At 38.5% G+C, this 13039-nt stretch overlaps 1 protein-coding gene across 1 annotated transcript in view; it reads right to left on the minus strand.

Moving 5' to 3' along the window:
- Positions 1-805: 805 nt before the first annotated feature.
- LURAP1L (leucine rich adaptor protein 1 like) overlaps positions 806-13039 on the minus strand; it is a 46979-nt gene continuing 34745 nt past the window's right edge. The window contains exon 2 of the mRNA XM_036855290.1: positions 806-1544. Coding sequence (XP_036711185.1) covers positions 1170-1544 — 375 coding nt within the window. The 3' untranslated portion in view covers positions 806-1169. The remainder of the gene's footprint in view (positions 1545-13039) is intronic.

Below are 13039 nucleotides of genomic sequence, written 5' to 3' on the forward strand. Positions count from 1 at the left end.
GTAGAAAGACTTTTTGATTCATATTGTCAAGTGTTTAGTGCAGAAACCTATATCATTACAAAGAACAGTTTGAAATCTCAATAAGATTCACTCACTAGGAATCATGAAGGTAAAAGAAATGTAGGGGATTAATAATACATCAAAACTAAATGTTCAGTACGAGTGATATTTTCAGATGTCATTTCAGAAAATTAAGAGATTATTTACCCATCCCAGGATGAAAGGATCTATTAGACTATTAGACTTCTTAAGGGAAGAGTGATTCTACTTCCCACTCTATCCACCCACCCACCCACCCATCCATCCATCCATCCATCCATCCATCCATCCATCCATCCATCCATCCATTGTATGCATCTATGTCTTTATATATCCTAGAATTGTAAAATTCATGCAGTAAGCATCAACAAAATCTCAAAATACTATTAAATTTAGGACACCTTAACCTCTAATCACCTCCATACCTAATCTCAATTATTCTTTGAAATTTGGGAGAATCATACATATAATTACACAACTTAGTCTACAGCTTGAGTTAGAATCACTGATGACAAAATGCTGATCTATGAACAGCAAATTTAACTGAACAGATTGCATAGAGTTGGGGCTTCCAAATGATTGTCATGAGAAGTGTGTGACTAACAGTATTGTTGATTTCACGCTAGGACATTGTGGCCTAGAAATAATGCCTAGCTTTGTCCCAAGCATTTTGTTCAACCTAACATACAAACAGTAATAAACCTCAGCGTCTTCTGAAAAATGAATCTTTGAAATATTTAAGAATACAAGCAACAAAATTAGCTACTATCAGACTTTGGTTTATTGTAAAATTTAGCAAAGTTTATCTTGTAATCCCTGACCCCTTGCTCTGAAAACAGAAGCAAAAACATAATTATTGCTTATTCTTTTCCCCCTACCTTATTTGTGCCACTGTGAAAGAAGGGAGAAAAATCGCTGTAATAAATAAAAATAGAGACATAAGAGAGACAAAGATAAATCAGTCCAGGTGAGAAATACTAGGAGCAACAGAAATACCATCAAGCCGTTCAAAATAAGCTTCTTTTTAAAAGGTTGTCATATTTTAAAAAATCACACCAAAAATATAGCAGCGGAGAAGAAGGATAAATACAAGTTAATTGCACACCAATCCCATGCAAAAAACTGGGTCATTAGCCAAAGCAGTAGTATTCAGAATCCAATTTGGGACGCTTGTGCAGTGCGTGTGCGTCCCCTATGACTGAGTTGTCACTGAACTGGTCCAAGTCTGACGGGGTCTGATGGCCTGGGACGTCATCTGCCAAAGTGTCCAGGTAGCTCCCCACGGAGATGCCATCCAGCCCGTCGCTGCCATCATGGAGGCTGTTGTAGCTGCCATATAAGGAGGTGCTCTGACTCTCCAGTAAGCTGCACAGGCTGCCGCTGAGACTGCTGCCTCGGCTGGTGATGGCGGCTTTCTCTTCAATCATCCACTTGATGGACTCAATGCTCTCATTGATGAGGAGCAACTGGCGCATGAGCCTGCCGTCTGTGGCTCTGAGGTTAACCTACGGAGGACAGGGAGAGAGGAGAGACCTGCCGGTTATACGATGTTCTTGAAAGACCCGAAAGGCATATTAAATTCTGTCTTCTGCAGTCCATGATTTTAAATTCATAGAATAAAATACCAATTCACTTGATGCAGGATCTTTTTGAAAACTGCTGACCAATGGTAGGAGTCTTAATCAAAGAACTCACTTCCTGTCAGCCCCAATCAGGCTCCAAAAGCACGATAAAACTCCAACTGCATCCCTGACCCTAACCAAGCTGCCTGGAAATAACCTATTGAATGTCAGATTCTGTCAAGAAACCTATTCTCTCTCTGGCCAGATTAATAGTTTATCCATGTTAATTGAGACTATGTGTGTGGATATTGAGAGGTGGGGAGAAGAGGAATGTGTATAAATTAAGGAATCATCATCGTCATTGCAGCAGCTCCTATTTTTGAGTGATGTTGTGGCAAGCACCATTACAAAACCTCAACACTCATTATATTATAACAGTCACCCTGTGCCATAGGTATTATTATTTTTATCCCCATTTTATAGATGAAGAAACTGAAATCTACAAAAAAAAAGTTAAGAGTACAGAAAAGGTCTGCACTTTTTATGACTATATTGACAAATATATAATGCTGAATAATGCTTTTATTTTTAAGAAGAACCAAAGTGTTTTAATATTCCCTGAATCCAAAAGTGTGCTGATACACAAGGCCAATCCACTCTACACAATGGATGTACAGATGTTTTCTGTAGATCTGATTATTTGCTTCAAATTTGTCAAGGGCAGTCCCAATCAAAATTGGATATGAGACTCAGGGAAGGTTCTAGAACTCCCCAAAGGGCTTTCTGGGTGTATAGTCTTTTTGATGGTTTTAAGTTACTTCAGAGAAATCTGTCTTCTCAGCCACAAAGCAGAATTTCTTTGTAGGCCCTACAGTTCAATGGGAATATATGTTAACATCAAGGGTGTGGTGGTTCTGGGGAAGGTGGGGAAAGGGAGGCTGCAAGAAGTTTCATGATAGCCCTTGTTCTTGTTGGAACTGAAGAAATAAGGCTCCTACGAAAATGCCAGGGCCTGGATGGGGAGGCAGAGACAAATTTGGCCACCAGAGGGCCTAGTCACACTCATTATGGTTTGAAAGGGATTCCAGTTTCTTCTGTTGGGGTCTTTAACCCAAGAGGCTGGACTTTGCTAATTCTCTCTTTAAGACCCAGGACTAATTCAGATCTGTGGGTTTCTAGAATTCTCAAAGGCACTCAGTCGTGAGTGACTCAAGCCATAGGGGAGAAAGAAGCCTATTGTCTTCAAATGTATGCATTCATATTGTAAAAATATTTCCTGGGTAGGAGTTAATCTATAACCGAAGGGGAACTTTGGATTGAGTGAATATGATAAACAGATATTGGGACAGATGGAATTTCTACAGTGACTTCAAAGATGTAAGATTATAGGTTGAAATGTGTGTGTGCATGTATATGCACACATATACGTATGTATGTATAGATATAAAGAACATGAAGTACAATTTTAAAACCCTTAATTTTGCTAGGATATTAAATAAAGTAACTTGGGTGACTACCTTATCTTCTCTGAGAAATGCACCAAAAATGCATAGGGGGTCAGCAATGAAAATCATTTCTCTCTGAGGTATTCATGAGCAGAACTTAGTAAGTCTTGAGATGCTTTTCTATTTGTGGTGTTGTCTCAATGACCTTGCAGTAATGTTGTGTGGGGGAAGGATGTTTTCTGGCAATCTTCGTATTCAAATACTCCCCATACTCCGTGAGTCATCAAGATACTGTTCAAATTACAAGCGATACAACAAATATTTACAGATCATCCACAATTTGCTTACATCCACTGAGGAGCCTAGAAAATAAATAGGAGCCAAAGTCTTACAAAATTCTTCAGTTAGGCATCTGTAGCTGATAAAACTTGCTGTGCCCAGTGTAGGCATGGTGCAATATAAGTGTGACCATTTCCCGACAGCCCTGCAAATGAACCACAGCTGCATTTGTTCACGTGCCCACGCTGTCCTGTGAAAATGTTCCCGCGTGTGCCCAGCTCTGGGCGTGTTCACTGTTACTCCCCTCACTTGAAATACTCTCTTGTTCTCCAGATCCTCCCCATTCTTGAAGTCCTACTTCTTCCATCAAGCACCACTTGCTGATTCTAGCCTCTTCTGCTGGCCTGCTTAAACTCTACGTCCTTTTAGTTTGTATCTAATAGTATACCTTAATTTTTTACACTTACGTTGCTACCTATTATTGTGTCTTCTCACTGGTTCTTCAGGTAAGCTTTCAGTTCCTTAAAGAAGCCATGTCTTACATTTCGTCCATCTCTTAAGGTCTGTCTTATGCATGGATTGCTTTTTTTTTTGGAAATAGTCATAATTTTAGGATCTGAGAAAGTTCAGCTCTTGAGACAATAATAATACACATTCCCAGCAACTGTGTCAACTGGGGGTTAAAACATACTTAGGATAGTTTTTTCCAGCAGTTTTTGTCTGAGCTACACAGTGGCTGAATCACATAAAAATTGTTCAGTTTTGTTGAGCAATATGAATGAGAGGGGAGTAGACGCTGAAGTGACAAAAGCTTCCTTTGACCATGCATGATTTATTTAAATTAAAAAAAAATTCTTTTCTTCTGAAAGCAAACATTCACAGGCCATTGAACCACTGTTAGGGGAAAAATGACGAAAGCAAGTCACTTAGAACGTGTTGATCTGGCTGATAATGATTACAGACTTAACTGTGTCTAACCCTGTGTCCTCCTGGGGAGAGAGTAAACAGCTTCCCACCGTGGGAGCCCTGGGCCATCTGATTCACACGGCTTCCTGCCCATTACCTGGCGCTCCAGGCCACTTCACACTGCTTTCTCCTGGAACTAAGGTGCGATTATGCTACTGCTGATGAACCTTCAAAGTAGGAACAATTCACCACAAGACTAAATCACAGTGTGGCTTCTGTCTCCAATAGCTGCCCTGCCTTTCCTCACTGTTACTATGTCAGCCCTTAGGAAGTCTGGCCATCCATTAAAAAGACAGTAGACTTGCCCCTTGGGCAGAAATATGTGTGGTTTTCTCACTTGAGGTCATATAAGATCCCAGGGCTTTACTCTGAGGATATTGGGAGTTGGGAGGCCCTCCTCATTGTCTGAGGCTAAGTGACCCCTCCTTGGAGAGCCCCTTCCTGATCAATCATGGTATCCAATCCCCATGCTTAGTTGTACACAACATTTCTATGTTTTTATGTTCCCTCATAATACTTATGACTAGTGGAAATCATCCTGCTTATTATTTTTACTTATTATTTTCTGTATCCCACATGAGCTTGTAAACATCACAGTGAAGGGGACTTGGTCTGTCCTGTTCACCACTCTGTGCCCAAGACCTACAAGAGTGCTTGACACATAGTAGGTATACAATTAGTATTTGTCCAAGGGCTGAATGATGGCTTCAGGTTGAACCATCTGTCAGGAATGCCCCTCCCTTGGGTTTTGCTGTGATATGATACTTGAAGGGAAAGAATAAGGTAACTTCAGGAAAGAGCTTTGCAACATTGAAGCAAATCCAGTATGAAATCCCATTCCCATTCATTCACAGAATTCAAACACTGAATAACTGGGGCAAGGTTATTCCTAGCTTAAATGTACAGATCACAAGATAGTATCTCTGAAAGGAAGTGGACTTCATGGGGTGAATCACACTCCAAACATTACTCTGTTTGTTCCAAGGTAATAACTGATACTAGCACAGCGCAGTTGTTCTGTGAACACTTGGTGAAAAAAGTTAAAGGGAACAAACAAATAGGACATTACCAAAAAAATTTTTTTTGTAAGGTTTTCATTCATTGATCCAAACAGATGTCAATGTCCTTTCCTCTTTTCCTCTTCACTTGTCCACTCTGGCCATTACAGTTATTGCAATGCACTCCATCTTTGTACTTCATAAGTCTCTCATGCTTTAGGATGTAGCCTAACAGGTCTCTCAACTCTAGACTGAATGAAGCCTGAAATTTCATGTCATTTTTGAACAAGCAATGAACTGGATCTAGGGTAGAAATTGAAATGGGGGATCTTGAAAGAGCAAATATTCTTTTTTTTTTTTATTGGAGTCAAATCGCTTTACAATGTTCTGTTAGTTTCTGCTGTACAGTGAAGTGAATCAGCTATATGTATACCTATATCCCCTCCCTCTTGGACCTCCCTCCCATCCACCACCCCATCCCACCCATCTAAGTCATCACAGAGCACAGAGCAGAGCTCCCTGTGCTATATAGCAGGTTCCCACTGCTATCTATTTTACACATGGTAGTGTACTTATGTCAAACCTAATCTCCCAATTCGTCCCACCCTTCCCTTACCCCTCTGTGTCCACATGTCCGTTCTCTACATCTATGTCTCTATTCCTGCCCTACAAATAGGTTCATCTGTACCATTTTTCTAGATTCCACATTTATGCGTTAGTATACGATATTTGTTTTTCTCTTTCTGGCTTACTTTACTCTGTATGACAGACTCGAGGTCCATCCACATCTCTACAAATGACCCAATTTCATTCCTTTTTATGGCTGGTAATATTCCATTGTACATATGTACCACATCTTCTTTATCCATTCATCTATCGTTGGACATTTAGGTTGCTTCCATGTCCTGGCTATTGTAAATAGTGCTGCAATGAACATTGGGGTACATGTGTCCTTTTGAGTTATGGTTTTCTCAGGGTATATGCCCAGTAGTGGGAATGCTGGGTCATATGGTAGTTCTATTTTTAGTTTTTTAAGGAACCTCCATACTGTTCTCCATAGTGGCTGTATCAATTTACATTCCCACCAACAGTGCAAGAGGATTCCCTTTTCTCCACACCCTCTCCAGCATTTATTGTTTGTAGATTTTGTGATGATGGCCATTCTGACCGGTGTAAGGTGATACCTCATTGTAGTTTTGATTTTCATTTCTCTAATAATTAGTGATGTTGAGCATCTTTTCATGTGCCTCTTGGCCATCTGTATGTCTTTGGTGAAATGTCTATTTAGGTCTTTTTAATTGGGTTGTTCGTTTTTTTGATATTCAGGTCCATGAGCTGTTTGTATATTTTGGAGATTAATCCTTTGTCTGCTGCTTTGTTTGCAAATATTTTCTCCCATTCTGAGGGTTGTTTTTTCATCTTGTTTATGGTTTCCTTTGCTGTGCAAAAGCTTTTAAGTTTCATTAGGACCCATTTGTTTATTTTTGTTTTTATTTCCATTACTCTAGGAGGTGGGTCAGAAAAGATCTTGCAAATATTCTTAATAACAAACTTTTCCAGACCTATGTTTTTGTCCAGACTATCATTTTAATACCGCAAGAATACAAAGGCTATGAATTAGCTCAGTGGAATCCAAGAAAGAGAGGAAGTGGTCACATTTTCATTTAATCAGGGAGTTGCCAACTAAGTTGACTTCTTTGGTGATGGTGTGAGGAACACAGGACAGGGCTCTGGCCTGCCACTGCCACCGTCTACCTGTTGACCTTTGGGCAAGGTGGCTTGGCATATACAACTAACGTATACATGAAGAAGAATCCTGGGGGTTTATTCTGAGCTCCAGTGAGCCACAGGATCCAGTGAAGGTAGGAAAGCAGTCTGTGAAAAAGACTAATTTCTGCCCAATAATGAAGATTTAATTCAACTGAGGAATCCACCTATCACTTTTGTCTGCTTTTTATATTGAGGTTTCATTGAAAATGTTATTTGCTAAGAAGATGCTGTAGATCAGATTGTCTCAGGATTACCCTTCATTCTAACATAGTCTCTGATTGTTTGTCATTCCTGTGGCCTTTTGATTACAAAATTGTTTCCACTACTAGAGAACCATGCAAGCTCTACAGGAGACAGACCAATCAATTTGCTGCTCCATCTCCGGCAAATTACTTAGCTAGTAAAAAACTCATGGCTGAAGTTTGAGCTCTCTGTGAATTTTAATCACCTTATCAGAAATTGTGTGGTAATAGTAATTTTAGCTCTTGCCATTTGAGTTTCACTAAAAATCATATTTGTGTCTGCTCCAAGATAAACATACATATCATCTTTAATAGGTCTATATATTAACTGAAATGTGCGCATGAGCTGCTGGATGGATCTGCCAAATAGGGACATTGCTCACTCCACCTTGTCATCATGCAGGCTTGCACAGCGCCGTGTGTTCATCTCTCTCACAAAGCTCTCCTGCACCATTTTTATCCTTTTATTTATGGGAATTGACTAATCAGATAAAAGCAAGCCATCCCCCAGTTATAAATCCCTACTATAAAATCCACAGTATCCATGATCCAAATCCCAAATGTCCAGAAAGCTGTTATATGAATTAGAAGACTACTTTGCAAGCAAGTTCATAATCATGCACATGAAGAAAGGAAAATAAATAAGATTTACCTTTCAATGTGATGCCCTAATCCTAGTGTCTAAGTAGAAGAAACCAATCAGCATTTTTTCAAATTTGTAGTTAGTGGGAGGCCTCTTTTCTAGCCATATTTATTTCTAAATATACAAAAAAAAAAGTCAAAAGCATCTATGTGTACTCATTTAAAGAGCTACTGTAAAGGTGCTTAGAATATTGTTTTTCCAGTAGTTTATCCCAGTTTATCTGGATGTTCCCTTTATATAACCTCCTCGTGTCTAAATCTGCTCCCTCTTCAAATTTGCCAAATCCTCATCCTCAGTTTGATGAATACAGAAGATTTTCTGCCTACTCATCCTTGAAATTTCCAGCAGTTTTGTTAATAGCTTTAATTCTAAAGCACTCCTCTAACTGTTCTCTCAGAGGACCCATAAGGATATCGCTGTCTCTTTACAGTCTGAGAAGACACTCTACAATATTTGCACCCATCGCTTTTGGTTTAGAATGCTTTAGGAGAAGAGCCTGTAGCATTTACAGGTCAGTGTTATTCTGCCAAAGCTTTCCTCTGCTTTCTTAGCCAGTTCAAAGTTTACAACAGAATTTGTTTTGAATTGGGCAACAAAGGATTCCATTTTTACATCAGTCGGCTTTGTCTTCCTCCATTTGAGTTGTTTTTATGTGGAAGTGAACATTAACTAAAACAGTTCACTTTTTTCTTAAAACCTCACAGAAGAGTAATTTCCCCAAAGACTAAATTACTACATAAAAACACTATCATCAGCACAGCTGACCGATTGATGTTGTTCTGATAAATTAGAATGCTGCATCTGGTTTATTTGAAAGGGGCACATGTGACTCCCCTGAATCTTGAACATAAATTCCTGCCACCAGGCCTGCTCATGAGATCTGTATAGTGTCTGCTGGTGAGTCCTCTGATTACCAAAGTAAGACAGAGAGCTTTTCAGCCTTATTCGGTCAGGTTTTAGGTCCAGTTGATACTTAGACGCCTATGACGTCAATTCCTTTTCCATATCCTAGTACAGTGAAAATTGTTTTCCTGAGAGCTTTTAATATGTATATGCAAAGTGTAATTTTGGCTAATGTAAGAGACTGTAAATCACCTGAGCTGAAATTCATTTGGAATGATGTCACTAAAACATGGACTCCCCACATTTGTAGCAGAACACAGACCAGCCAAGAAGTGTTTCCACTAACTTATAATAAATGTTCTCTCTGCATATGCATTTTTTAAATTTAGAACTTAAAATGATATTTTTACATGGAAGACTAGGATATGGTAATGTACCCCTCTGTGATTTGTAGTGGCCATGTTTCCCTTGGGAGGGAAGGAGGCAGGGTGGTGTGCTGGTAGATGTTGAATAATTGGCTCCCTGGCAAAACTATGCACACACACACAAACATGCATACATGCATGTAGTAGAAACTGTTCTGTTACAAAAGGGGTGTAGCACACTCTTCACAAATAACACTAAAATATACAGTACCTTTTATTATAAATTCCATATACTGTAACTAATTGATTCTCAGAGACTGCTTTTGTTCATTTTTGTTGAATTCTTGTATGTACAGCAACTTGGGGTTTCAGTTTCAACCATAATTTAACACACAGAATTGATCCCAATCCACTAACTCTTTTCTAAATAATTTTTCATCCTTAAATCTGATACGTGATCTGTTGTTAAAGTATTTTTCACCCTAGTACAAATTATATTCATTAAACTGAAGCCTGTTTCAGCCTTAGCGCGAGTTACGTCTGAACTTTACTGGTTTGTCAGTGATGGGAGCAATTTTGCTGAACTGGATAATAGTTTTTGACTGCATGAAGAGTATTTACCAATTTTTTTGTGCTATTGATAATGTAATAGCTAAGGACATGACACTCTTTTAAGCTGAATCTGTAGTATTAACATTTCCCTGTCTTGAGGACAATCAACAAAATTAAGTCAAGTTCTGATTTATAGCATTTTCCAATTTCTGTGCTGTAAATACTCCTATCATGGCCAGTTTCAAGCTACCAATGTGATGTCACTAAACAGGGTTGGTAAGAGATCCTTAGTAGCACAGCATTATGTAGTGTGAAAACCCTGTAGATACAACAAATGTTTTAAATAACCTTAAAAAAAAATTAATCGTAAAATGTAGAAAATAATTACAAAGTGATGATTTTGAGTATTTGTTACCTTTGTTTTTTCATATAAATTATTAATTTGTAGGTTTATATACATACTTTAAGTTTTAATTGTGACTGTGGTTAAAAACTAGTATATAAAACTCCTAAAAATTTAACAAACATCTCCCACACCCCAGTAGGACCCCAGTAGGAGTTGGCTCCAGTCTACCACTTGAAGGTATAGAATAGAAGCTTTCCCTAGTCTACTGCGTTTGTGATAAGTAGATTAGAGATTTTCATTTTTCCCCTTAGGCCATTTTTTAATAGAGGATTAAAAGCTCAATGGAATTTTATCTTTTCCCCTAAGAAGAATTTGAGGGAGATATAAAATGTTTATACCAAAGTTACTAGTGTTTTTTTATGGAAAGCTTTCAAATACTGAATGTAGATTGTTCTTTAAGCATCATTGAGATATAAAATGTATTTGGAAAGGGAATAATCAAGATGTCTAAAACTCACTTAAGTATTTGCATTTCTATATTATAATTTCTAAAATATGCTGTGAACTTCTCTATCTTGGTAAACAGAAGGAAGTAGACCCAAGCAGAATTAAGTAGTAAGAAGTCACCACCATAAACAGAGTATTTCTAATTCAGAATTACTCAGCAATGCACTTAGGGGCTGTTGAGGGAATAGGACATTAGTCCTTTTTTCCCATGGTCCTGAACGTCCCTCCTTGTACAAATGCTCAATCTTCTCTTTCAGTAATTACTGGATATTGATATTAGATCTGTTTGGCACAGTCCTTTTGCTCCCTTTCTCTTCCTCAGTCCCTCAACTCTTTCTAATCTGCTCTCTGCAGCCCAGTAGTCCTACAGGAACCCTACATTGTTTCCTATTTGTTGAGTATGAGAGAACTGAGTTGCAAGGAAAATTAATCTTTGCAATTGTTAGAAAGTAACATTAACCAGTGAGTAAAATTAAGTGAGGAAGCAGCCTCTGCAACAGAATAAAGCACATGGCCCTTGCTCCTTAGAGCAGTGCTTCTTGACATATGGATCACCTTGGAATCTTGTTAAAATTCAGATTCTCTTCACTAGTTCTGTGATCCTGCATGTCTAACAAGTTCCCAGTGGATGCCAATACAGGTGGGCAGCCTCTAAGATATCTCCCAATAAACCCCCTCTCTCCTGGGATCTACATCCTTGTGTAGTTCCCTGCCCTTGCGTGCAGACTGGACCTATTGACTAGTTTCTCAGGAATAGAATATGGCAAAGATGATGGGATGTCACTTCTGAGAAAAGGTTACAAAAAGACTGTGCTTTCTGTCTTGGGTATACTCTCCCACTTGCTCTGAGGAGAGCCATCTGCCAGGCTGTGAACTGTCCTGTTGTGAGATCTCCATGATAAGGAACTGATATCTCAGGACAGCAGCTAGCAAGGCGCTAGGCCTGCCAAGTGCTACTGGCTATGTGACTGAGCTTGGAAGCAGATGATCCCTGAATAGAGCCTTGAAGTGACAGCAGCCCCAACTGACATGCTGATTGCAGACTTGGAAGAGACCCTAATCCAGAGTCACTCAGCTTATCCGTGCCCAGACTTCTGACTCATAGAAGCTGTGAGATAACACGTTTGTTGTTTACCTTGTTAAGTTTTGGAGTATTTGTTATGCAGTGGGGATAGCTAATACACCAATGCTGTTGGTATATGGGCTACACTATGAGTAGCAAGGATCTAGATGTCTTTCTACTTGTGGATAATTTTGGATGATAGGTGCTGGACCACCATGTCTCTGGAATGCTACACTATTGATACATTGTTTTATAGTTTGAAAAGGTAAAAAATTGAGTAAGTAGTTAAATGTTTATTGATAGAGACAAGAAACGTTCAAGGGACTCAAGGTCTTCATTGAGGCACCATCTGCATCTCCCATAGGACCACCTTTCTTCTCCCTAAGAAAAGATGGTTTATTACCCTCAAGGAGAAATGACAAATGATATCTCTGGTATTTAGTGACACAGATGATGCTTTCAATAGATATCACTTATAAATAATACTCCCTATAATTTGATGGTCATAAAATGGAGGGTATAAGATAATAAATGTAAATAATAACATTCAGATATAGTTTAAGAAATTAGAATACACTAAGATTAACTATACTAATATCTTTGAATTTCCAACATTGACAAATTCACTAAATTACACTCTTGCTTTTCAAAATTCTTCATTTAATTCGAAGAATTCACTTTAATTTGGCCTCACTAGGGGAAAGGAAGGAGGAGATTAGGTTAAGGATAAAACCTGTATTTATTGAGTGCCTCCTATGAGCCAGACTTTGTATTTCATATATTAACCCAGTTTCTTTAGAAAGGGCCTTCTGTAGAATGGTCCTTTTGCATAGGAAATGTAACTGAGGCACTGGCATTTTTTAAGAACCATTCCTGTTTTTACTTAATGTTGATAATTTGGTAATATTTGGAATATTTCACTTTATGATGAAGATTAGTTTTCTTTTCTTTTTCATATGATGCCTAAGCACTGACTAAATATTTTCATTTGGGAAAATTTGGGCAGGGCTCTCCAGATGACACAAGTTGGAGCAGTGATCTCACACCCTGAAGAGCGGCCAGTGAGAAACACCTGCCGTATTCCAACATTCACTGATCATACACTGACTTTTTTTATCTAGTGATTTTGTCTCATTTAAAAAAAAAAAAACAACAAACAGCTTTAGGAATATTAATAAACATATCTGCCATTTATCAACTGCTACTTATATGCCATGCCTTAAATATTAACTTATCTAATACATTTAATGTCATTATCACAACAAATCTGTGAAGCTGATTATTATTCTCATTGTGGTTCCAATCTGACATATAAAGAGCTTGGAAGTTATCACTCCTATCTTCCCAACAAGAAAGAAACTTAAACTGAAAATCAACAACTTTTCTTAGATCCCTCAGAGACTTGAGGTCACAGGGTAA

The sequence above is a fragment of the Balaenoptera musculus genome, chromosome 6 (genome assembly GCF_009873245.2).
Source record: "Balaenoptera musculus isolate JJ_BM4_2016_0621 chromosome 6, mBalMus1.pri.v3, whole genome shotgun sequence".
Classification (NCBI taxonomy): Eukaryota; Metazoa; Chordata; class Mammalia; order Artiodactyla; family Balaenopteridae; genus Balaenoptera; species Balaenoptera musculus.